The sequence below is a fragment of the Arvicanthis niloticus genome, chromosome 4, assembly GCF_011762505.2.
Source record: "Arvicanthis niloticus isolate mArvNil1 chromosome 4, mArvNil1.pat.X, whole genome shotgun sequence".
In the NCBI taxonomy this organism is placed as follows: domain Eukaryota; kingdom Metazoa; phylum Chordata; class Mammalia; order Rodentia; family Muridae; genus Arvicanthis; species Arvicanthis niloticus.
The window spans coordinates 63,795,616-63,819,967 of NC_047661.1; the positions used below are offsets into that span (position 1 = coordinate 63,795,616).

Consider the following 24,352-nt stretch of genomic DNA (forward strand, 5'->3'; position numbering starts at 1 on the left):
GTCTAGTCTAATCTTTAGATTCCCAGAACTCCAAATGCTCTTAGATGTACTATCTAAAAAGCATTTGCGAGCAGGAGCAGTAGCTCATTAGTTCAGCCGAGCATTTGATCCCCAGAACCTCAAAAATAAACAAACACGCCCCCCCCAAATTAAAAAACATTTAAATCTAATGTTGTCTGTGTCCTAAATCGACTAAGAAGGTGCAGAAAATAAGTCAGTTGCTCCCTGGAATTGATTAAATTACAAGTGGGGAAGGGTCTGGGGTTTGCGGAATGCTTTGGATCTGACAGGCATTTTTTAGGACAAGCTTCGTCCCAACCCCCAATTCTTTACCTCTTGACAGCAGCATGCAGTTTTTTCAAATCAATCAAAAAGCCCCAAAAGGCAACATCTCCCCCCTTTAATAAACCAGAAGTGTAGCATGAACTTAGTCAGAGGGTAAGCGTGAAAACTAATCGAAGGGAATCTAGCTGAGTAGTCCTTTCTAAGAGAAAGAACATTTTGTTGTTTTTGTTGTTGGTTTTAAAAAGAAAAAGAAATGGGAAGGAGGCAGAAAAAGAAGAGGACGCCTTTCCAAGCTTTAAGATTATAGAATAGCTTTCTACTCCAGGCTCAAATGACTTTGCAAGCGTACCTTGCAGGTCAGAGTCTGCAGGGGTTCGTGGGACCCGGAGAACAGGGCTGGCGGACTGACAGCACCGAAAAACCGCAGCCCAAACCGAGATGCCCGCGCCCCTCACGCCTCCACCCTCAGGGACACTTACCGCGACCCTCGCGACTGCTGCTCACACCCAGATTTCTGGTGGCCGCGGACCCCGGTGTCCGGGCTCCTGCCCCACGAGGCCTCACAGTCACACGGCTCGCTCGCGGGACGCGGTCTGAGCGGCTGGCTCGGCACAGAGAACGGACGCGAGGAGCGGAGCTGGCCTCGCGGGCCGCGCCGGGGCCTTCCCTCCGTGTCGTCGGTGCCAAACAGCTCCCCTCTGGGTCACTTCCATTCTGTGCTCAGTCCCAGAGCGGCGAGACATCTGTTTTCCATAAGCCTCGGGCAGAGGCAAATCCTGGATTAGATATCAGAGTCCACGCTGCCCCTGATCCGCGCACAAAGAGCCGCGGACAAACACACGCAAGTTGGTGCCCAGTTCCAGAACGACTCGATGACTAAGGCGGCCGCAGCCGGGATGCGCCAATCCGCGCCTGGCTGGGTTTTCAGGTCTACTGCGGAAAACTCACACCCCCCCACCCCCCGCCCGCCCACCCCACGAAAGCACGCTCTGTCCCTGCAGGGGAAGTGACTTCAGCTGCACCCGGCTGAGCGAGCTCAACGCAGCCGGCCTCTGAAAGCAAACACTGCTGAACATGACAGGGGGAAAGCTCGGCGTTTGCTTTAATTCCAATTCGCGAGTCAATTATGATACAGTCAGCGCTGAAAAGGATGAGGAAATGCTGTCTTTGCAAATTGATTTTTCATTCTCCAGAACAGCTGGGCAAAATTGCTGCCTTCTTTCCCCCTTCTCCCCCCCCCCCCCCCCCCCACGCGTCCCTTCCTCACTTTGGAGCGCCTTGGACAGCGTGAAGTCGCTAACTTACTCTCAAGTGCTCTACAGTCTAGGGCGGGTTATGCCAAGAAGAAGTAACCAGTTCCCAACCCTGCAAAATTACTGTCAAAGAAACACAGGGTGGGGTTGGGGAGAGCACAGATGGGGATTTTCAATCACTCTGGAATCCAAAGACAGCTCCCCACCCCCAGCCCTCCTCCTCCCCACCTGCCGCCACCTCCCGGACAAGCCTTTTAAATTTTGGGCTTCTGCAGGCTCTAGAACAAAGAGACTGGGCACTAGCTGATCCTGAATGTGGCTGTAGGGTCAGAGCAACGAGGACAGTCACCGTGCTAGTCCGTAAACTAGGGCCTTGACTCTGACTAGAAGCTAAAGGGACCCTCTGACAGATTTGGAGCTGGCAAGTGATGTAATAAGATTTCCACTACAGAAGGAGAATTTCACAAGGCGAATTTAACCTAGAAAGGGAGTGAAGTGTGTTTGAAAGGGGAAAGACTCCAAAGACAGCAAGAGAGAAACTAGATATGATGCCCAGTACAAGGGCTGTCGGCCAAGGCGTGAGGGGTGGAGAGGGGGCGCAGGTATCTGCCGATGTTTCTGCCTTGCCTCGGGTAGCAGGAGAAGTAGAAAAAAAATGAAAGAGGACCCAGAGAAGCCAGTTGCTGGATTCAGAACGAGGTCACAGAATGCAAACCAACGACACAGATTTCTAAGGTATTTGGGACCTTTTGGCTAAGCAAGACAGGTTGGGCAGGTGTGTGGTTAGCAGTAGAAGGTAAATACAGAGTAGGGAAATGTGGTTCGTATTGGCTTGTTGCGTCTGTCAAAACAAAGTACCTGGAAGTGAGGAGATTAAATAACAGAAATGCATTGCCTCACAGCCTGGGAGCCTGCGGCCAACGTGATGGGAGGGGCTCACTCCAGGAAGGGCCCGGTGGAGCCTGTTGGCCACTCCTTGCTTGTGCCATCTTAGCACTGATTTTTCCTGGCTCTCTCCTTGTGGGTCTCTGTGACCAGATGTCCCCCCTTTTGTAAGACACTAGTCATATTAGGTTAGGGGCCCACAGTACTCCAGAATTGTAGCACTTCACTAATTATATCTGTCCTCGTGTGTCAGTCAGCTTTCTGTCACGATATCAAGATGCCTAAAATAATCAACTTAAAATGAGGAAAGGTTTCTCTTGGCTCTGTTTCACAGGTGTATATCCATGGAAGCTGGGAGAGGCCAGGGTGAGGCATGATGCTGGGGGCATGACAAAGGAGACCGATTTACCCATGGTGGCCAGGAGAGATACTTATAGATGGAATCTCCAAAATTCCCTTGAAGGGCAGGTGCCCACAACTGAACTCTGTTCAACTAGGCCCAGCTTCCAAAGTTTCGCATTCCTGCACTTGATGGCTGAGGTGGGGTAGGAGAAAGGCCTTCAACACACGGACATTTAAAAAAGTCTAAGATATAACACCATTTAACTTCTATCTTGTAATGGGAAATCACCTTCTTTCCATAAAATGTCCCATTCTGAGGTGTGGGGCAGGAATTAAGGCTTCAACATAGGAATTTGGGGAAAACAATTGAACTCATAAGATTCACCCATCATGAGCAGAGTTAAATCAGAGGATGGGGAGGAGAAAAGCTACTGTAGGTTAGCAGGGGCACCTTGGGTGCCAACAGTGAGAAAGAGGATCTGAAAATACAAGTTGGTTTTATTAAATTTCACACACACACACACACACACACAAACACACACACACACACACACACAAACACACACACACACACACACACACACACACACACACAACTTGTCTGATCATGCCTGCTATTTAACACTGTCTGGGAACTTTTATTTTTTCCCCTTTCTATTCTCTAAGAATCTATCATGTACCATGTATTACCTGGGCACAGGCTCAAAGTACCAGTGGCTGCCATGAACACAACCACAAGCACAGGTATGACAGCCTCCCTATTTAATTCTACTTACTTAGTCCTGATGCCAAGCCCTGAAGGTCAAGAGCTGCCCCCTTCCTTCTAGACTCCTCCCTCCCCATTGCCTCCCTTCTGTCTTAGTGCCAAAGCCCCTTGGACCCTTGCCGTGAGATCAATGCCATGTGTAGCCTTTGGGTCCTCTTCAATGCAATCCACAAAGCTTTGAAACAGCTTAGAACACAACAAACACATAGGAGGTAGAACTTAGTTCTGGTCTCTGTTTCTTTAAGACTTTACATATTATCTCACGGTGCTGATGATAGAAACCAGGGCTTTGCACACACTAGGCAGGAGGTCTACCATGAACTGCAGCCCCAACTCTCCTCACACAGCTTTTCACTTGAAATTGGGACTGGGAGGGGGACAGGAGTTACTATATTGTCTAGTCTTGTCTCCAAACCACCCTGGCTCAAGCAATCCTTCCTGCATCTCCTGCATAGCTGGGACTCAGACATGTGCTGCTGTGTCCAGCTCTTTAATCTTACATCTGACTCCAAAATAATACTCGTGTAGTCTTTAATTCCAACAGCAGTCCTTAATACACCACTGGAGGGTTAGCTGACTTACATATGCCTCCTGGAGGACTCTCTGGTATTCAATTCATGGCCAGAAGGCAGGAATTCTTTTGGGAATCAGTGAGGAAGTTTGTGAAGTGGGAAGGGACGTTCTGAGAACCCTGGCATGAACTAACTGGCGTGATAAGGCTGTGGCAAGGTCAAGGTGAAACTGTTTCCTGCTGCTGGAGTTCTTTGGTAGGTAGGTCAGCTTCCTTACACCACTGCTCAGGGACTGGGGCCTGCTTCTTCATACACGGCTTTAATTTCACCTACTTATACCTGCCCGGATCCTAAAATGTCAGATTAACAGAAAGACTTGTGCATGAAACAGCTGGGAAGAGCCTGTTCCTTCTGCCTCAGAGGTAGCCAGTGTTCACTGTGCACACAGGTTATGTACAATATCTTGGCACAGGAGACAACACCGTTTCCTGTATCATAAGTCAGATGCCTGATGGGGCTAAGAGTCAAAGTACACAGTTAATATGAGCATCTCCATAAAAGAGGCACGGCAACTGTTCTAAGGACTCACGGGAAATGTGTGTGTACGTGTGTGTGTGTGTGTGTGTGTGTGCGCGCATGGGTATATGTGTGGGTAGGCATCAGAGTGTCTGTATGTATGAGTTATGTGTGTGCATGCATGTGTATATGCATGTGTGTATGCAAATGTATATGTATGTGTGTGCGTGAGTGTGTGTGTGTGTGTATCTGTATGTGCTAGAAATTAAACCCAGGAGCCTTGAGCTTTTGGAGTAAGTGCTCGAATAGTGAACTATACTCCCAGCCTGTCCATTCTCTAGGAAGTAAGAAAGCCTTGATGGTGAGAGAAGGGAGCTGTAGTGTTCAAATAAGTCATCTGTTGGAAGATTGGAGGAAAAGCCAGGTGATGTAAGAATTAGTGACATCATATATGGCTCAGGTCATCAAAGACCACTAGCTTTTTTAAGCAGTGGCCTTTGACCCTGACTTCCTCCTGTGCTACATGATTAAACTTTATATTTTCATCTGCCTCCTTTGGTTTCAGCTCACGCACCTTCTGTGATGTTAGTTCCTCCAGAGCCTGCTGCAGCCTTTCGTCTCTTTCTACAGCCTATCCTTCATCCAAACCCTGATGGTAGAGTTTGATTGGCCTTGAATGACTGCAACCTCTTGGGAAGACACGCGCGCACGCGCGCACACACCACACCACACACACACACACACACACACACACACACACACACACACACACACACACACAGCAAGCCTGACAGCACTTTGCCACCCTAGTTATTTGTGCAGACAACTCCTTCGGTACTTTACGTGTGCCTCCAGAGGTCTGTCCATGTCCTGTGTATGTGTGCATCAACACACAGGTGTGTGTACATGTATGATCTTGTGTGAATGGAAATCATAGGTCAACCTCAGGTGTCTTCCTCAGTCATGCTTACTTACCATAGGCTCAAAGCAGCAGTGCCAGAGAACCAGGGACTAAAACATCTGAAACCATGAGCCCAAATAAGGCTTTCTTGCTTGAAAGTCTATTTAATGTGGGTATTTCTTACACTGATGGAAAGTTGACTAACAGAGTTGGGAGCTGTCTCAGCTTAAGAAGTGTTAGCATCTCTGTCTGCAGCCAGACTGCCCAGTCCTGTGTCTCAAGCACCTGGCCTCCCAGTCAGTGGCTGAGAAAGTTCATTCCTTGGAATGAGAAAGCCAAAAGAACAAAATCCAAGTTCCCTTTTAGTTAATGGAACACACGATAGATACCAGCCGGGGCCTGGACACTACAGTCACCATGTGAGGAACTGGACAGTATAGCCCTACTTACAAGAAAGTGGAGAGAAGAATCACCCCCCAAGCAAAAGCACCCAATGTGGCAACACATAAGAAAGGGGCTGCAGTGGGTTTAATCCCCAGTTGCCACCCCAACTCTTCTCCTTGCCAGACCTCTCCTCCCCCAACTCACTGTGGATATTTTTTTAAACATGAAAAGGAAGAGACCAGGAGAGATAAATTTACATCCACATAGGGAAAAGATGTACAATGACAACTTTCAAAGAAAGGCCCAGTGTCTTCCTGCATTACCTCTTACTCCTAGCACACTAGGTGGGGCTGAGGACACAGCTGGATGCAGTTGCTACAGAAATAGATTTACAAGTAGCTTATGGACTATTGGAGACTTGAGATGACCTTCTGACCCAATAACCTCAATTTTTAGAGGACGAGGGCTGCTGGTCACCAACCCTTCTGCTTACTCTGTGCTACTGACTTCAGGTCTTCTCACTAACACTAGTTCTTCCTTCCTCAAGGACCCTGCCCTCAAAAACCACACCCAGAAGCTTGGATGGCACTAGATCTGTGTACAGCTCAGAACCCATGGTTGGTGTGGCCCATAAGTAAAAAAGGAGGCTCTCACCAGAGACCAGTATTCTCAGAACGCCCATGTGGGAGGCAGGGATGCCTGCCCTTGCCCCACTCCAGGCTTTCTCCCAGCCTCAGTGACAGCTCAGACAATGGCACCCTTGGTTTATTGCAAGTGCTGAGTGTGGGAAGATAGCTGCTTTTTAATGTCTTGTCACTATCTGTCCTCGTCACATAGCCAACACGGCTTCTGGGACTTCTGGGGTCATTGCTGCCTTATAGGGGTCTTTCCATTTTCTGTTGGTAATGTACCAGGAGTAATTAATATTTATGTTATGTCCCCAGTGTGCCCAGAACACAGAAAGGATCCAGGGATACAACAGCTAGCCAAGCTGAGGGTGGATTGAAAGAACTTTCGTTCCTAAGAAAATACCAATGGCTGCTATTTTTTGTTCAAAAGACAGACAGAAGAAAAGAGCTGTGTGCAGGGACGAGCCTGTGCTCTAAGACTCAGCAAGAACCATAAAGCTCACAGCCCTCATTCTGTTCCATTGCTTCCAGAGGAAGAACCCGAGGGTCACTGATACACCAAAAGGACTGGGCACTCTGGAAATTCAATTTCCAGCTGTCTGGAAAGCACCTGGAAAGCACCACAGGAGAGGATATTGCAGATTTCATTGAACTTCAGGAGCAGGCAGAGGCCACACATACATTTTACTTGAAGCCCCTGTTCAGGGATCACCATGGCCACAGTTTTAAACTTCCCCTGGTTTCAGTAACCTGTGGTCAGTAGTGATCTAAAGGCATAAAATGGAAAATTCTAGAAGCTAGCAGCCTGTAGGTGAAATAGTTATACTGCTTGCTCCTGTAAGTGCTCCTTGGGATTAATTATTTTGTTCATTGCTTGCTGTGCCTCACTAGGAAAAAAAATGATATTAGATATGGGTGTGCAGAAAAGTCAGTGTATACTCCTCCACTTACAGGGTCAGTGCCGTGTGCTGCCTGCAGCATCAGCTCTGTACTGCACATGCTCTTCATTACCTACAGCGTCCGCTGTCCTCCACCTGCAGCATCAATGTTCTTCACCTACAGCATCAGTGTGTGTGTGTGTGTGTGTGTGTGTGTGTGTGTGTGTGTGTAAAACTATGCAAATTAAACTAGTTTGGGAAGCACAAGACAAGAGCAGCCTTTATGACACATGGTTCTGAGCTAATTAACAGCTTCAAAGTTCAGCTTAGTTGTAGGTTTAGGGTGGGGGATGTGACTTAGTGGAACAGGGAGACCTAGCATGTAGGACACACCCTGTTTGACACCCCAGCACAGTACAACCAAACAAAACAGAAACCTCTCTATTTCACTCTTCTGGGAAGAGGGGAGAGTTAAGAGACAAGACTTCCCGTAAGAATCTGTCCTTGGAGATTCCTTGGCAGGGTATCTGTTATATCAAGGGTCACACACTGGCAGCTGCCCCTGTGGGAGTAACAGGATTACAGACAGGCTTTGTGGGGCCATGGACTCCAAGGTCTTCCACATACCTGCAAAGAATAAATATCATTCTTGGAGATGGCTCCTGTGCTGTTATCAAGAGGCCTCTGTGTGTGTGTGTGTGTGTGTGTGTGTGTGTGTGTGTGTGTGTATGTGCCCCATGTGCACATTTAAGTGTCTGATGTCAGCTGTGACATTTGGATTCCCTGTGGTTTCTAGAGTCAACAGTATGAGGACTGGCTGCAGGCTGTGGGTCGTTTTGTTCCTTCATCTTGCCTGGTCAAGCACAGTGCTGAGAATTGCAGTGGAGAGTCTGTGAATCCCTCGTGGCTGGCGGTTAGATCCGGTTAGATCCTTGAAAGGCTGCGAGGGCAGAGGGGAGATAGAAGATGTGCTCCCAGAGGTTGGCTTGAGGTGAAAGGATGTCTAGGGGCTCCTCAGGGAAGGTGCCTGTTTTGCTTTCTGTTTTATTTAATTTTTTTTTTGTGAGTCCCTTTAATGTCCCTGGATGACAAAACAGAGTGTTTACTGAGTGTGAGTGAAGGCATATGTCTACTAGTGTGAAAGTTAAAGACAGCAGTAAACTCCGAAATCTCAGGACTATGACTACATACCAAATTGTGACTCCTTCCATTGCTCTGATAAGAAGGCCTCAGGAATACAAAGGTCACCAGGCTGTGTGTTCTTTAGATAAAAGGGACTGTCCACCATTTTTTTTTTTTTGAGACAGGGTTTCTCTGTGTAGTCCTGGCTGTCCTGGAACTCACTCTGTAAACCAGGCTGGCCTCGAACTCAGAAATCCACCTGCCTCTGCCTCCCAAGTGCTGGGATTAAAGGCATGCGCCACCACTGCCCGGCTTCCACCATTTTTCTTGATTCTGCTGTATTAGACTCTTGGCTTTGGGGCTTCCATTTTCTTAGGGCTTTCTACAGAGAGGGCCTGGTGAAGAAATGTCTATTTTTGTCAATCTTAGGAAGGAATTGAGGCTGGATTTTCTAAAGGGCTGCTTTTCTGTGATGTGGGTGTGGCCTTCACTTTTCTTCCTCTGTCCTAGAATGGCTCCTAACTTCCATCCTCACCCTGCAGGATCAGGCTTCTGTACTCAGAAATGATTTCAGCCTATTCTTTGTGGGAAACTTCTGAAAGAAATTCTAGAAAGTTCCATCACAATGGGGGCATGCTTCATGGAGGAAGGTGAAGGAATGGCCCAGGCCATATGTTCTGAAGGTATCTCTGTTTCCTATCTTTCCAATCCTCAGACAGCCCCAGGAGGGGCACACTGTGACGGTGGGGAACGTGAGGGATCTGGAAGGAGTAAGGGACTTTGCAGGACACCTCACCATCAGTAGAAACTGGACACCTGAGATTAAGTTCAACTCTCTCTGAGGTATATGCTAGACCCACCAGATCTACCCATGGACCAAGAGTTAGAATGACTGAGAAGACATTGCCTTATGGACAGATCAGATGACAATTGCTCAAGGGACACATTTCATCCAGAGTCACCCTACCACCCCCAGTTAGCGTGATGTACAGACTAGAACATGACCTTGTATAGTTGACTGACTAGTTCCTCTCTCAAGAATTTTCAAACAAGCCTGGAATGAACTCTGTTGTAGTTAAGGCCGTTCTGCCTCCTAGGTCCATGCTCCCAGAAATAAGGCTCAGATTCAAATTACATTTACAAATACCTTGGCCATATAGCTAGGTTCTACTCTGACTAGATCATAACTAAAGATACCCATTCATTTTAACCTACATTTTGCCACGCAGCTGGTTATCTGTGCTCAGGTACCAAAGGTCCAAGGGTCTTCACCTCTCTTCGGCCTCCTCCTCCTGCCTCCTTCTTTTCCAGAATTCTTTCTCCTCCCGATGCTCCACTTCTATTTACTAGCTAAGCCAAAGGCCATAGGCTTTTTGATTGACAGATGAGGCATCTACACAATACACAAGATGATCTCTCTATAGCACTCAGTGAACTTAGCCTGTGATTAGACTGATCACTGAATACTGGTAACTGGGAAATAAATGAGTTTATCTCAGGGTTTCTGTGTGCTGAGCACAACAGACTCTTTACTTGTGAACACATTTAAACCTCACAATGGTCCAGTCAGAAACTCTAAAAAAGTAGATGACTTGCATAATATTACACAAATAAGACAGTGAACGGAAGAGTTGACCAGGAGGAGTCTACGTCAAAGCTCTTGCTCTTGGCCTCATGCTCTGGAGCTTCTGCCTTATCCTTCTGGGGTCACCCCTACCAATATGACAGGGCTGGGCCCCAAGGACCTACCCTCAGCTGTTGCTTCTTAGGACTAACTGAATTCTGTAGATTTGGGAACTGGTGCACAGAGACATTATGCAACTTACACAAATATACGTAAGAGATGGCCTGAAGTGTAAATCCAGATCTATCTATCTATCTGTCTGTCTGTCTATCTATCTATCTATCTATCTATCTATCTATCTATCTATGTACCTACCTATTCCTGTTTCTTGGCAAACAGTTCTTGAAGCCATTAGGATGTACAAAATAAAAAGGTATCTCTTTGTGTGCTCATGGGATATACAAAGACTGAGGCATTTTGGGTCCCAGAAGCCTTGGGAAGGGTCTGATTGTCAGGAGAGCCACTCTCCTGATGCAGTACCAATGCCAACCTCCAGGAGGCAGAACGTTTCTGGAGATTGAGTCTGCAGTGGCAATAATCTAACCAATCCAGCCTATGCAATGAAGTCCCCACGCAGCAAAGCAAAGCCACCAATAACAACAAAAGTCACAGCACATCTGCTGAACAGGTGGAGGTGCTGGGAGGACCCTTCGGACCCCATCTGTATCCCATGCATCTTTCTATCTGACTGAATGCTTATATTCTCCACTAAATCCTTGATGAAATGCCAGTCAACATAAAAAGCATTTCACCAGGTTCTGCAAGCCTTCTTTAACAACTCACTGAACTCAAGGAGCCATAGAAGTTCCAAATATAGCATAAAGTTAGACAGTTGCATGGCTAATCACCAAACCTTTTCAGGTTGCCAGGACTCTTGATTTACAGCTGATGGTCAGTAGCAAAAGAGACAACAGGGACCGCAGTTAGCCCCTGAGGTGAGGCAATTTGGGGAACTTTGCTTTCAGAAATCAGAAGATATCTAGTCAGGTGGGAGTGTGGGAACGCAGTGCCTAACGTTGATTTTGCAGGGTGGGGCTGGAAGGCAGGCGACACACACTCCTCCCCTTGCACGGGTCCCACCCTGGGCAGTCTGAAGTGCATTTTCAGAGTCAGTTCTTTCTTTTACTAGCCTACTCCAAGGAGCAACTTAGCCCCGACACCCCGACACACATCCCCACCCCTGGGCTCTCAGACCACTCCTCAGGAGCCTGGCCTTGCTTGCAAACTCCACAGAAGCATGACGTTTCCCACAGAGGTGCTGTATCCAGGTAATGTACAAAACCTGAGGATCGGGAGGAGCTAGGGATTTGGAAAGTACAGCAATGATGGCCCGCGACTACCAGCTGCATTTCTGCAGCTCCTCAGACTGCTATCCACACCAAACAGGGTCATGCACAAGTCATGCACCACCAGGCTCCTCAGCTGCACAAAGGCCTGATCAAAGCTGTCCTTTTGCTCAGCTGGGGGGGGGGTGGTCTAAAGCGATTTCTAGGGTGGCCTACCTTGGGTGCCCTGTAGCCATCACTTTCCTGTCCTCATCGATCCGTGCTATGACAGGTGTCTACTGCCAAATAGGCTAAGATGAGGAAACCAGACTGACAGACAGCCCCAGAAACCAGAACCAGGAACAACAAAGTATAGATAGCAGATAGCTGCCCAAACCCCAGCACACTCCCCCACCTCACAGTATCCTCTGAACTACCATCAAAGGGGGTGGGGGTGGGGCAGCAGGGGGCCGCTCCACCCCGCCCCCAGCCTTTTCACTCCAGTAATCAAGGACAAACTCTCAATTCGCCCTCCCGGGCTGTTTCTTACTTCACTTTGAGCACTTTTGTGAGGCAGTTAAACTTTACAGCAGCTTGCTGGTTCACAACCATTCCCACATTTCTGAATGGATCTGTTTATGACAAGTCCACTACCCCTGCCCTTTGAAAATATTAAAATATATTAGATCTCTCAAAGGGGATCGACCGGGGTACACAAGCTACAGAAACCCCACCACAGCAGATGTAAGCTGTGAACAGCTGCATTGGGAGCCGGGTGTGAGGTGTGAATCAGAAAGTCTTCAGCTCAGCCCCATGCTGCTTTCCGCTCTCGACCAATCTCATATAAACTTCCTGGGCAAGTCTCAGATACTTGTCTCCCTTCCTCAGTCTTTGTAGACAAGAACTGAAAACCCATGGGGGGAAAAACCCGCTATAACCAGATCAGACATAGTTTGTTCCCCTCTGTGCCCACAATTAACCAGCCAGCCCAGAGAAAAACTCATCACACACATAGAAGTTCTTACCTTGGTTCCATAACGGCCACCGCTGGGCATCAGAGACCGGCCCAGCCTCCTCAGCACAAGGAACTCAGCTCCCTTTAGCCCTCCACAAATGAACCCATTATAGTCGTCAGGCTGTGAGTTAAAGGGTGGCCCTTACAAAAAATATAAACAGCTTGTCAGCACAGGCCAAGGGGAGGGAGGGGCTGTGGTATCAAGGGACAATGGGAGCCAATGATCAGCCTCTTTGAGCTCTGTTTGCTTAAGATATTGTGTTTCACCCTGAAGCAGGGGAGACAGAGAGTAGGGAGCACGGAGCAGGAAGGGCAATGCCTTTTTTTTTTTTTTTTTAATTGTTCTCTTTGCTTCTGACCTTTGCTTGAACAACTGTCTTCACAGGCCTAGCCTAGTGCCCTCAGGTATGGTGCAAGCTTGAATCCCACTCTGGAAACCTAGACTTATTCCTCACTTCAGAATGCACACCGCAGGAAGGCCTGGGCTCCCTTCAAGTCAAAGCTTCTCCTTCCAACCCACCCATTTGCTGTATGGCCTTCTGCCTTTCCTATTCCCAATGCCCAAAATGATAGCTCTTGGGTCCACTTCATGATCCACTGGTGTCCTGGGTCTCAATTTCCAAGTACCCAGAAGAAAGCTTGCGCTGTGAGCTAAGCACGCAGTCCACATCCACACCGGCTAGGCTTCATGTCAGGGAAGGCCTGGATGCTATAGCCATGGTGGGAGATGGAGCAGAACAAAATCTCTCTTATCCCTCAGCCCCTTATCAGCTCAGCAGGAGACTGGATCAGATAGAGAGCATCTTGGAAGTCCTAAGTCTCCAGAGAGACAGGATCAAGCTGTAGATGACACGGACCCTACGGACCCCACCCTACGTGCGAAGCCTTACTGTGCATTGCAGAAGGTTCTCTGTGTGCCCTCTCTTCCCACAAAGGCTGAAGCCCCTGTGATGGGAGCAGCAGCTCAGGGCTGACAGCTCACTGTGCCGAGACCTCACAGTTCCCCGAGGTCAGGGGCTGGCGGGTGTTCGAAACTTCAGGAAGGAGATGGAGCTCATGTGCGGCTCATGGAGGAGCCGAGTACTTCTCTGAGGGAACACCAGCAGGCGCTTGCTGGAGAGAGAGAGAGAGAGAGAGAGAGAGAGAGAGAGAGAGAGAGAGAGAGAGAGAGAAAGGGCATTGTGGGGGCAACTTCTCTTGTCCCATCAAGGAACAAGCCTCTCAGAGTGGACAGTTCTCACATACAGCTCCCTTTCTCTTTCACTGCACAGTGCAAATCCACCATGTTCTGGCCATTCCCTGTGTTCAGACGGTTGCTGAGTATCTCCAGTGGCCTCCAGCACATGTGTATCTACCAGTCCTCTGCTTAATCCAAAGACAGCGGCCGCAGAGGTAGCCCAGGCTCCTTTCATTGAAACAAAGGTTAGCTGGCACCTTCGAGTCATGCTTGGCTCCTATCTGGGTACAGTCCTCTGCTCTTCAGCTGTTACTCATGGACTTTGGTGGTGAAGGAAGCCCCGGCGCTAGGCCAAGGCGTCAGAAGTTCTGGTGAATCACTGATAAACTCACCGGGTTTCTGAGCAAGCCTCAGGGTAAGTATCCCATCAGGCCATTGTGGTAGCTTTCTCGTTGCTGCGACAACATACTGGATATTAAGGACTTAAGGAAGTGTTTATTTTGCCTCATGGTTTCAGAAGAGTCAGCTGGACCATGCAGGGCAGACCATCAAAGTGACAGGAACACATGGCTGCTCACCTCATGGTATATGGGAAGCACAAAGAGAGGTAGGGATGGGGACTGGATATAACCTTAAAATTTGGCCCTGGCTAGGCCCATTCTCACAAAATAGTGCCAATAGTTGGGGTCAAGCACTCAACACAGGAGCCCACGATAGGTGCCTCATACTAAAACCATAATACCCATGCAGCTCTGTGTCCTGGTCAGATTTCATTGCCAACTTACATAACCAAGAATCATGGGAAAGGGAAGCTTCAGTTGCCCAGATCAGACTAGCCAGCTGCCGCATCTGTGGGGAATGGTCTTGATTGCTAACTGATGTGGGAAAGTTTAACCCATTGTGGGCTGCACCTCCCCTGGGTCCTGGGTTGTGTCAGAAGGCTAGCTGAGCTTGACTCAATGAAAATGAGTCAGTAAGCAACACTCCTGCATGACCTCTGCTCCAGGTTCCTGCCCTGCGTTCCTGCTCTGACTTCCCGCAGTGATGGACTGACCTGGAGAGAGTGTACTATGAAGTAAACCCTTTCCTCCCCCAAGTTCATTCTGCTCATGGTGATTCTCACAGCAAAGTAGACCAGTGTCAAGCATTATTATCAGGCCTCCTGGGGGGGGGGGAGGTCAAAGGCCAGACCTGCATGGAAACCTTTGGCATCTCATTATGTTTCCTAGGCCTCCACAAACAGGCAAGAAGAGCTTGTGAGCAGGAATTCTAAGCTGAAATGTCAAAGTCTAACCCTTCAGCAGGCTCTGCTCTTCAGCTCCAGCACTGTGGGGGTGTGGGTGTGGGTGTGGGTGTGGGGGTGGGGGTGGGTGCTAAGGAAGATGGAGACCACATATTTTCTCTCATTTGTGGACTCTGGACATGAATTTCTCTGTGTATGTGTCTCTCTGTGTCTGTCTCTGGTTCTCTTTCCCACTTTCACTGTGGATCGTGTGTGGTGTGTGTGTGTGTGTGTGTGTGTGTGTGTGTGTGTGTGTGTGTGCGTGTGCGTGCGAGTGCACAAGTGTTAAAAGTAGATGGGAACCAGAAGAGGAGAAAGAGAGCTTGAGGGAAGAGGAGAAATTAAAGTAACTGTGTGTGGTGAGAGCAGAACCCGAGGCTACTCAGGGTATGGGGGCACAAAAGGCAGAGAGGGAAGGAGATGAATAAGAATATAAATTAAATTTTTTGAAAGTTTAACATTTATATTTAAAATGTAAACTAATAGTGTACTCAATAAAAGGGGATGGGTGTTCTATGCTGTTTCCTTGTAGGACAAACAGAAACAGGCCTGATTTACATTGTGATGACTTTGGGTGTTGTCTGCGAGAGAAATCTTCCACCTGGGAAGGCTTGCTACACTCTACATGACAGACTGTGTGGCTCTGGGTCACAGAAATTACTGAAACGAAGAAGCATATGAATAAAATAATAAAATAACCTTCCATCTGTCTGCCTGTCCATGCAGTCATGGTGCAGACCCACTGATGGGAGAATAAAAATGTGTTATCCCAAAAGATTACAAGAAAGAGAAGAAGGAAGGGACAGAACGAAGCTGGAAGGGATGGAGGGAGTGGGGATAAGAAGAGACGGGAGGGAGTTAGTTCTAAGGTGCGCTATCCCACCGCAGGAGCACACAACAGCAATTTGTGGGCATTCTCTAAGAACAGAGCATATTGGGCCCCTGCCCAATCCCCAGGAGCCTCACTTGTGTGGCCACATTGGGTTTCTCATTGAGATGCTTCCATTTGAAACAATCCATGCCACTTGAGATGTAGATTTTGAACAATGTTTTGCTGCTGTTCACTGGTGCTGAGATTAATCCTAGGACCTCAGGCATCTCCATTGTGTTTCTAAGCCCTGAGTGGCTGGTGCCTTTTGGATTTAGCATTTTCTTCTTGTCTGGGATAATACTTCCTTCTACTCTGGAGCCATGTTCCTGCTGTGTTAACCTGCTCATGGTCTACCCAAGCTAATATTATGATTTCTCTCTGTGTCTAGCCAGGGGTGATTGGAGGCCAGAGGAGGGTAGCTGATGTTCTGTTCTATCACTTTCTGTGTTTCCTTGAGACATAGTTTCTCAGTGAGCCTGAAGAAGCTAGTTTGACAGCCAGCAAGCTCCATCTCTGCCCCTCAAAGAGCCAGGATTACTGGCATGTTCGTGACGACACCTGGCTTTTTACAAGAGTGTTGGGGATTTGAACTCAGGTCCTCATGGTTGCTCAGCAAGCACTCTTACCCACTGAGCCATCTCCCTATAAAAATCTTTTATGCCTCCATTTTTTTTTCAAATGCAATGTGGTGATAATATCAACATTTACCCATAGGCTTCTTGTGAAAAATGTGGGATGAATTCTAGGATGTATTTAACATAGAGCTGAGCACAGAATAGGTGTCCAGCAAATGTACACTGAAGTCACCACGCATCGCGGTGAACATCAAGTCAGCTGCCTACCATCAGCTAGCTCTTTGCTTTTACCAGGCTTTTGTCCAAGGTAGACTCTTCTTTTCATCCTACCTACTTCTTATATTTCCCAGTGTAGACTTTATCTCATTTCTTTTTCTCCTTCTCCTTCTCCTTCTTCTCCTTCTCCTTCTCCTTCTCCTTCTCCTTCTCCTTCTCCTTCTTCTTCTTCTTCTTCCTCTCCCTCCTCCTCCCCCTCCCCCTCCTTCTCCCCGTCCTTCTCTCCTTCCCCCTCCTCTTTCTCCTCCTCCTCCTCCCCCTTCTCCTCCCTCTTCTTCTCCCCCTCCTCCTCTCCCTCCCTTCCCCTCCACCCTCCTCCACCTCCTTCTTTTCTTTTTAGACAAGGTCTTTCTATGTAGCCCTGGTCATTCTGGAACTTGCTGTGTAGACCACTCTGGCTTTGAACTTAAAAAGATCCTCCTGCCTCTGCTTCCCCAGTGCTGGGATTGAAGGCATGTGCCACCACACCTCACACATCCTTCAGTCTTAAATTAGTCAGAAACACTTCTGAGAAAGTAACTGTATCTCACACTTTACAAGACTTTCCCAAACTCCACCAGCAAGCAAGCAGAAAGGAACTTGCCATGAGTTAGAATTTTTAAATTACTTTTGTGTGTATGTGGGGAGATTGGGTTTGTATAGGTGAGTGTGGATGCCCCCAGAGGTCAAAGGCCATGGGTATCACTGGAACTGGAGTTACCAGTGATTGTGAGCCACTTGACATGGATGCTGGGAACTGAAGTTAGGTCCCCTTCGAGAGCAGTACATACCCTTAACTGCTAATTCATCTTTCCAGCCTTCAGTCTGAGTCTTTTATTTACTACAGGATTGCACATTATAAACATATGCTCGGTACTTTACAGATGGATTTAAACTAAATCTTATTTTTTAAAAAAAAATTAGTGTTGCTTGAGATTGGACCCAGGGTCTCCCCCTGGACAATTATTCTGCCACCCATAATTATTCACAAAATCTACTTGACCTTATGTACCCATGCACACTGTTTCAGTAATTACCAGTTACAACCAGTCAGCCTATTTCCTGGGCTACACACATGCTCCTTTGCTAATGGAGAAAATGGATCTGCACGACTCCTGTCTCCTTGTTTGCAGATCCTCAATACAGTTTTTATTTACTTATTTTACTCAAAAAACCCAAGACCACATTATCCGCTTCAGTGTTAGTTACTTCTGGATAGTTGACGGAATATCTGACCAAGCAAGCTAAGAGAGGATTCATTCCTTACTGGACTCGATGCTTTGGAGGCTCTCAATCACTTACACAGGAGGGTACCACAGGAGCTGCTCAATCTCCTATAGTGAGCGTGTCTCAGAGCTGTTCACATCATTGTACTGTCTACGTTTATGTCAACTCGACACAAGCTAAAGTCTCCTGAGAGGAGGGAGCCTCAACTGAGAAAATGCCTCCGTAAGATCAGGCTGTAGTCAAGCCCATCTGACATTTTCTTAGTGATTGATGTACGTGGGCCCAGTGCATGGTGGGTGGTGTTATCCCTAAGCTGGTGGTTCTGAGTGATATAAAAAAGAAGATAAAGCAAGCCTTGAGGAGCAAGCCAATAAGCAGCACCCCTCCATGGCTTCAGCATCAGCTACTGCCTCCAGGTTCCTGCCCTGCTTGAGTTCCTGCCCCCATTGCTTTTGATGATGGAGTGTTCTAAGGAAGTGAGAGGAAAACAAACCCTTTCCTCCCCAAGCTGCTTTTGGTAATGGGGTTTCATCACAGCAGTAGTCACCCTAACCTAGACAATCACCACAGAACAGGAAGCAGAAAGCTAGGCCAGAGCCAGGGGCCAGATATAACCATCAAAGACTGGTGACCAACTTTTGCCAGCCAAGCACCATCTCCCAAATGACACAGGGCTCCCATTCACCTTCAAAGCACTAGCAAGTTGGGGAGCAGGTATTCTTAACATAAACCTGTGGGAAATTTTCAGAATCAGACAGCAATAGACTTAATATAAGAGTCTTACCTGGTGTCACAAGAAACAAGTGACATTCTAGTTAGAGAAAATGGCCGGCACCAGGACAGTCACACTTGAGGGAGTAATTGTAGATGAGGTAAATTCGAGGGAACAGCAGGCAGTGGGTTGGAGGGCAGGCCCAGCTCAGGAAAAGACTTCCTGGTTATAAAACTTGGAGTTTCAGAAATAAAAGTGTGCCTGTTCTGTGGATGAAGGGGCTCTCAGTGTGAAGCAGGCTTCCCTTTGTGAATCAGAGCACAGGAACACACTGGAAAGATTATAGATTCTGAACACAAAGGAGGGATGTCAATCACCCTATGCCAGAGATGCCTTAGAGCGCCAGGTTAACTCCATTGTGGAAACTGAGCGATGGGGTGGACACAAAGGCTGGTGGGCTGATATGTGTCGTGGGCATATGTGACATTACAGAAAGGGGTCAGGGTGAAGAGCAGTGGCAGAGTGCATTCATTTCACTAACCCTCTTCAAACCATCCCGGGGCCGCTAATCATTCTTTGCCCTTGCACAGCTCCAATGTCTTCAGTCTACTTTAGGTTTCTTAAAGTCTCCCGAATGTTTAAAACTCTAAAGAGCAGAATCTCATTTTGGTATTTTAAATGCCTCGTATAATAATAATAATAATAATAATAATAATAATAATGATGATGATGATGATGATGATGATGATAAAACAACAAAAGAAGTTGACAAATGTGATTTTTAACAAAATTAAATGTTTACCCATTAAAGATACTAGCAAGAAAAATAAAATGAAAAGGCAAGTCACAGATTGACAAAACTATGAGGGACGTTCAGAATCATTTTATTCATTAAGATAAATTTGAGGAAGGGGGCTGCTGTGCTGGGTGTGGTGGTACACGCCTTTAATACCAGCAATCAGAATGCAGAGACAGGTGGATTTCTGTGAGTCTGAGGCTACCCTTGTTTATATATTGAGTCCCAGGATAGCCAGAGCTACTAAGGGAGACCCTGTCTCAGAGTGGGGGCAATATTTGAACAAGTACTTTATGAAAGAAAATATACAAACAGACAAAAAGACACATGACAAAATGGTTATTAATCATTACCCTAAAAATCAAAAGTCACTACACACCCACAGAATGGCTAAAACTGAAAAGCCTAGCAGCGCCAAGAGCTGGCAAAGATGAGGGTAGCTGGAATCCTTCCAAGAGGCCAGGGTACGAAGCATGGCACGCCCACTTAAGGAATGACACTTGGGCAGTGTCTTATAAGGGTAAGCATCTTGAAACCTAGGAATATCACTTCTATCCAATTAATTAAGATAAATTAAAGCATACCTAGATGATTCTTATATATGTTAATAATAAACCAAATCCAGAAGTAATGGGCTAATAAAAAATCATATATCCACACTGAGAAATAAATAAAGCTAAGATACTGATACATACTCTGGGAACACAGCTCCCAGGCAAGCTGGGCAAAGGAGGCAGCCACAGACTGGTTGCATTTATAGAAGAAAACGCAAGCAAATGATAACTGGCTGGGTGCATCGGTCAGTGTACAGTGCTTGCCGAGCACTCACAGAACCCTGGGGTCCATCCTTAACCCAGTCAGACATGGCAGAACAGACCTGTAGCCCCAGGTGCCTGAAGAAGCTAAGACAGAAGGCTCACTGGAACCTGGACTTTTAAGGCCAGCCTGGGTAACACAAATCAAGCCTGTCGAAAGCAAAGCAGTCAACAGTGGCAGAAGACACTGAACAGTGATTCTGAGCGCAGAGGCAGGAGTGATCGATGAACGTGATGAAAATGGGTGTGGTATGTATTTATCAACACTTAGGAACTGTGAACTGAAACGACTGTATCTGTTTCCTTGTCAGTTCTAGAGCCACCCAGAGGTAGAACATTCCATCCAGGCTAATAACAGCTTCACCCTCTCACCAACTGGACTGTCCTCCTCCAGCTCTTACATGCTTGCAGCCTGAGGAGGGAGGAGAGGGAAAGGCTGGCCTTTTCTCTTTTCTGTCCTCCTTCGCCTTCCCATCCTTCGTGCTTCCCTTCCTTCCAGAGTTGTCCCAAGAGAGGGAGATAGTTATCATGCTCTTGAGTACCAGTATAATAGGATGCTTGTTGTTTCAGAACTTGGCGTATAGTCTCCTGAAAATCTGTGGGGCCTTGCAAATGGCTGTGCTTCCAACCTCCTATAGAGATACCTACGATGTGCTCTCCATGTCTCTGGCTGACATTGACCCTCTGTGTCTGGACCTCCAGGAGTCTGCCTCATATAGAACTACTCTTTGTCAGATCCAGTCGCCCTCTTTTCAGCCCTCTTGAGTGAGTTGGTTGAGATGGCACCTATTAGACCTGCAGGGGAGGTTTGCTTCTCCTCTGATAAACTCCACCTTCTTGATCCACAGCTGGAATATGGTAGACGTGTTGGCTCCTGGACCAGCCTTCTCCTCTCCCTCCCTTCCTTTCTCTCTTGGCAGCCATTTGTTCTGGCAGCCTCCAGAATGAGCACCAAGTTCTCCCAATGGTCTTGATTTCTCCCTTGTCATTGGGTGAGGAGAGAACATAGCTTCTATCAGAGTTAGGACAGACACACATAGGCACCATTTCCAAGAAGTCTTCGAGGTAGGTAATAGGTTTAGAGTCATAAACGTGTTACTGACCATTCCTCAAGTAAATCCTGTAAGGTGGACTTAACTCTGCTCTGCAGGATGAGAGGAGTTGGCACCTGATTGCTCTCCACCTTAGAGCCCTCAGTTTATAGGGAAAATGATTTTGCAGTATCCTAGTCTCTCTATGTGTACATTTGCATGTGCATGTGTGTGCAAGCAGGTACATATGCATGCATGTGTGCATGTGTGTGTATGAAGGTCAGAGGTCAATGTTAGGTGTCTTCCTCAATTGTACTCCACTTTATTTTGAGACAGAGTCTCTCCCTGAACCAGGAGCTTATTGTTTTGGCTAGCCTGGCTGGCTAGTGAACCCATGGATCCTCCTGTCACCACCACCACCCCAGTGTGAGGTTACAGACACTCAGCACCACACCTGGCTTTTGATATGGGTTCTGGGGTATTAGACTCGGGCCTTCATGCTTGTGTGTCAAACACTTAACTAGGACATCTTTTCAGGCTCACTTTTTTGGGGCAGGATCTCACTATAAAGTGCTTACTGGCCTCAAACTCATGATTCTCCTACCTTAGCTACCACCCCACCCCCAAGTGCTCACATAAGCTGTCTCTTATACTGTATCCAAATACCAGAGATAAACAGCTCACAAGGAGAGGCTGACTTTTTTGCTCATGGTTTTAAAGGTTTTGGTTCATGGTCGACTGGACCTATTTTGGGCCGGTGGTGAGACAGCATATTATGGTGCTGAGTGAGAAGTGGGTGAAGATGCTTAGCTCACACACAGGAGAAGAATACAAAGAGAAGGAAAGGCCTGGGGTCCTAGATGCTGCCCCAGACTGGGTTTGGACTTCTTACCCACAGCACTGGTGATATTTGGAGGTAAATGATTCTATCAAGAGGCATACCACAGTAACCTAAGACCACTCATGGACCCCACCTTCCAGTGCCACTGTGTAGGCTAAGCTTTAACACCTGGGCTTTTGCAGTAACATTTGAGACCCAGCCTATAGCGATCAAGGGGTATATGATTTGTAATTGTAAGTTCAGATGAATACGTTTCTGACACATCATGAAGATTTCGTTCAACACTCTATTTCAAAGTCATCACATGCATTTATAATATAACACAGTGACAGATCTTCAGAATTCTCTTTATACAAGAGGTTTCCCCGGTCCCCATTCAACATGTGTTCTATGACCATGATTTGAAATTTTAATGTTGAAATTTCTTTTATGGTACTTAATCACTGTCCACTGTTTTATGGTAGTGGGGGGGTTATACTGGAAATTACTATTTTTCTGGAGAGTGTGAATGACGTCATCATTCTGTTCTGACAACACTGATGGTTTGTCATGGTTCATGACTTTAGCCTGACTTTCCTGTTCAGACAAAGCTTGCTTCCTCCTGTCCTCTTCCATCTGCCCATTCACTACCATATGAAAGAGCAGTCCTTTGGCTATGGAGACAGAGGAGGTGGGGCTTGAGGTCATGAAATAATGGCTCAGCTCAGGCTTGGGAATGCTGTATTTCTTTCAGGACTTGGCAGCGCAGACAATACTTGGCAATAGGTGCCCAGGCACTCTGGCTGGCGTCTGAAGTCCTGGGTAACTTTAGGAGACTCTGTCTCTGGAGCTCCAGTAAGAAATCTCCCTAAGTGAGTCCCACACAAGGGCAAGGTGCTTCCAGCTCTGGCAGAAGGGTGTAGCAGTTCAGTTCCCCAGGTTTGTCCAACGTTTAAGAACTGTGTCCTGAAAATCCTCCTGGTTTCTTTTGAAGACTCTCTAGACATTCACACCCTTGCTCAGCTCCCACTGGTTACTCAGTCACAAAATGTCAAGCCCAGATGTAACCTAAGAGGTCCTTCCATCACAGGTGGATAACCTGAGACCCAGGGGCATGGAAGACCCAATTCACATGCTACCACCCTCCAGATGTTCCATCAGACTGACACTGAGTTTCCCATCCTTGGCACTATTGAGATGTTGGGGCCAATAGTCCTTTGTTCAAGGCCGTTGTGAACATGTTAGAAGGTTAAGCAGCATCCCTGGCCTCTGCTCTTTCAATTGCTGTAGTTCTTCCCACTTGTTCCATCATTCTTGATAGCTCAAATTCCTCCAGATGTTGCCAGATGTGTGTAGATGACAAATCACTGCTTGCTCAGCACTAGTTGGGCAGTTCCCTGGACCTCGCTCACGGAAAGGTCAAGTTTAATGACTGCTACCTGTGCACATCCATGTCTCCTAATCAGTGCCTGCCCAGACCCAGTGCTTGTCTTCAGACTCGTCCTGAGTGGGATCAGGCCTGGTAGTGATTAACTGGCTCCTGGGAACCGTGAAATCACCTTCTGGTTGTGCAGTTCTCCTTTGACAAGTTTCCTGTGTGCCTGTGCATGCATGCAGGTGTGAGTGTGTGTGTTGTTGTTTCTCCAAGTCCTTATGAATCCTTCGAGAGTGGAGGTTTAACCCCCATGACTGACAAACTCATCCCAGGATGGTCCCTACTGGTAAGTCACCCTGCTAAGGATGAATAGAAAGTCAGTGCCTGCTACTGGCTCATCAACTGTTCAATAAAGCTTTCCCTTGACTCTTTTTCTCAAATGTTGAGTATGGGACTCAGAGTCTTTTGTGAGTGGGGAAGTTGCTTTGCCACTGAGTTCTGTCCCTAGCCTTGGCCTGGCTCTGCTCCAACTGGAAGATGTAGCTGTGTAGACCACAGCCATGATCATCGCTGCAGACAGAAAGGGAAGATACTGGGAAACCCCTCACCACCACCCTCACCCCCACCCCCACCCCCACCCCAGGCTGTGCTCTCTGAGGCTGAACCCACCAGGCTGGACGGAGGAGGCTGAGAGCACACTCAAGCCAAGGACGTTTTAAAGGCTCTAAGGTCACGGTTATTTTGTTTTATTTAGGTAAGCTTAGAAATGAGGGAACGGAGCCGATAGACAGTGAAGAAGAACGTGTGAGATTTCCGAGTCAGTGTGGCAGGTCTTCATCCTCCACATCCTCCTTACTGAGGACTGACCGCTGTTGTTCCTGTCACTACATGTATATTGGAGCCCAAGCCCCGGTGACACGGCTGTATTTGGAGACCAGAAGTCATTGTCTTAAGGGTGAGACCCCAATCCAGTGGGATTAGTGTCCTTCCCAGAAGGCTGTATTTTGTCTCTGTGCTTAGGAAAAGGTTTCTTAGAAAC

The 24,352-nt window shown here is 47.4% G+C and overlaps 1 protein-coding gene across 4 annotated transcripts in view; it reads right to left on the reverse strand.

Moving 5' to 3' along the window:
* Positions 1-24,352, reverse strand: part of Trim2 (tripartite motif containing 2) — a 145,818-nt gene that overhangs the window by 98,420 nt on the left and 23,046 nt on the right. The window contains exon 1 of one of the 4 annotated variants that reach the window (XM_076932587.1): positions 12,388-12,519. The exons of 1 other annotated variant lie outside the window; for it this stretch is intronic. In XM_076932587.1, coding sequence (XP_076788702.1) covers positions 12,388-12,417 — 30 coding nt within the window. In that variant the 5' untranslated portion in view covers positions 12,418-12,519. Of the gene's footprint in view, positions 1-764; positions 1,234-12,387; positions 12,520-24,352 lie in introns of those variants that run through there. 2 more of the 4 variants (XM_034499544.1, XM_076932589.1) reach the window with 2 other exon arrangements.